Below are 2,423 nucleotides of genomic sequence, written 5' to 3'. Positions count from 1 at the left end.
ACTGTACAACCAGTTGAAACTGAAATCAGGGGAGAAACCCTGTATCGAAAAAAAAAAAAAAAATAAAAAAAAAAAAAAAAAAAGGAAAGGAACATAATTGGAGACATTGTGGTTCTTTTAAAACTGTATTGAGTTTGTTAGAACAACTGTGTAGATCTGTGTAGAGTGGTGTCTCCTCTTCTGAGGGTGGAACTGCTTTTAATAGTCTACTGTGTATCATTTTTATGGCAGGTCTATTTCTGTTGAGATACATCATCCCACTTGATACATGTAGGTGTACTTCAGTATTTTTAACAATGTCCTTCTGCAGGTTTTTAGAGTTGATTCGAATTTTGGAACTTTACCATTATGAAGAATATACTTTTTCATGTGTCATTGCCCTCTGTTGAGTAGTTTATTAGAACAAGGATTGATGGGTGTGTTAGTTACTGTCTTTTGTTGCTGTTAATGAATACCATGGTGAAAGGCCACTTAACCTATTGTACTGTAAGATTTCTGTCTGTCTTTGCTTTTTATTGCTGTGATAATGCACTACTATTAAAAGCAATTTTGGGAAGGAAGGGCTTATTTGGATTATAGACTATCCTCTGGGGAAAGCAAGGCGGGAATTTGGAAGCAGGAGCTGGAGTAGAAACCAGAGGTGTGGCGAGCTTGTTCAGCCTGCTCTCTTGTATAACCCCGCCCATCTACCCTCTGGTGGCCACGCCCACAGTGGACTGGGCTTTCTCCCATCAATCAGTAGTCAAGGAAAGACTCTACAGTCTCCCCTGCAGGAGAGTCGGATGGGGGCATTTTCTCAGCTGAGGTTCCCTTTTTCCAGATAGCTCTAGTTTCTGTCATGTTGACAAAAAACCTGAGCAGCTCGGTTTCAGGAGGCTAGATGTCCGTCATGGCAGAGCAAGCATGGAGGAGGGAACAGGGAGCAGAGGAGGAAGAACTGGAGTGTGTTGAGGCTATAAACTCTAGAAGCCTGTCCCCAGTTGTGTTCTTCCTCTGTGTTCCAAAGTTTCATAACTTCCCTCCATACAGTACCACCAACTGGGTACCAAGTATTCAAATACAGGAACCTGTAGGGGACATTTTCCATTTAGACCATCACAGTAGATCATATTTTAAGAACTTTTAATGTCTTGATGCTGATTTTAGAAAGTATGGTGGTTTTTTTACTCTTTTGTTTGTATTTTGAGAAGTTTAAAAAAATTAAGGGGCAGTGGTGGCACACTCCTTTTATCCCAGTACTTACGAGGCAGAGGCAGGCAGATCTCATCAGTCCCAGGCCAGCCGGCCCACACAAAGAAACCCTCTATTAGAAAACAGGCAAACAAACAAACAAACAAGCAAGCAAACAAAAAAACATTGAAGGAAGATCACAGTAGCAAGCATGGCAGAGAAGGAGGCTTGCTGTAGCTCACAAGTTACTTGCTTAAAGATTTATCTGCTGCTCGAACTATTTGGCCTTAATTTTTAGATAAAATTACAGTCACACTCTACACAGTACAAAAATATGCTATAGATTTGGTATGCATCCTGGCTTCCCTTCCGTTCTTTTTAAAGAATTGATGCTATTTAATTTAACTTGGTATTTTATAATTAATATTCATGTAATATACTTTTATTTATATAGCCATGAATGAGTAAAACTCATACTTGACAGTATTCTGAATGCAAACTGTTTAAGATTGCAATGCCCATATGAAGATACTTAAAACCTTTACTAAGTTTTAAAAGTTATTGTCAACCAGTGTCCTGGTTTTTCTTTAAAATTTTTTAAAATTTACTTCTAGACCTAAACCATTATTGTTCAAAGGAGACCACAGATATCCCTCATCAAATCCTGAAAGTCCAGTGGTCATTTTTTATTCTGAGATTGGCCATGAAGAATTTTCTAATATTCACCACCAACTTATATCAAAAAGCAACGAAGGCAAAATTAATTATGTATTCCGACATTATATATCTGTAAGTATTGACTTATTTTACAATTTCTTGAATATTAATTTGTTTAAAATGACTTTTACAAATAATTTAATTTGAATTTTTTTTTTTTTGAGAAATCCAATACTTTTATCAGATCTCTCTGTCTCTCTCTCTCTCTGTCTTTCTGTCTCTCTCTCTCTCTGTACTTTCTTTTACTTGTTTCTTTCTCCCCCCTCCCCCATCTTCCTTCCTCTCCCTTTAATTTTTTTGAGACAGGGTCTCACTGTGTTACCCTGGCTAGCCTTGAACTCACTATGTAGATCAGACTAACCTCAAAGTCATAGAGATCCACCTGCCTCCCAAGTGCTGGGATCAAAGGTGGTTACACATGACATTTTTAAATTAATTAATGTTCTTACTTTCTCTCTTTAAGAGTACGTATGCCCAGTGTGTATGCCTCTGTGTGTGTGTGTGTGTGTGTGTGTGTGTGTGTGTGTGTGTGTGTG

At 38.0% G+C, this 2,423-nt stretch overlaps 1 protein-coding gene across 2 annotated transcripts in view; it reads left to right on the top strand.

Moving 5' to 3' along the window:
- Uggt1 (UDP-glucose glycoprotein glucosyltransferase 1) overlaps positions 1-2,423 on the top strand; it is a 94,752-nt gene that overhangs the window by 23,897 nt on the left and 68,432 nt on the right. For both annotated transcript variants that reach the window (XM_029538484.1, XM_021197311.2), the window contains exon 6: positions 1,785-1,959. In XM_029538484.1, coding sequence (XP_029394344.1) covers positions 1,785-1,959 — 175 coding nt within the window. The remainder of the gene's footprint in view (positions 1-1,784; positions 1,960-2,423) is intronic.

Source organism: Mus pahari, chromosome 5, assembly GCF_900095145.1.
Source record: "Mus pahari chromosome 5, PAHARI_EIJ_v1.1, whole genome shotgun sequence".
Classification (NCBI taxonomy): Eukaryota; Metazoa; Chordata; class Mammalia; order Rodentia; family Muridae; genus Mus; species Mus pahari.
The sequence above is the reverse complement of the archived record's forward strand: the minus strand, read 5'-3'. Positions and strand labels throughout refer to the sequence as shown.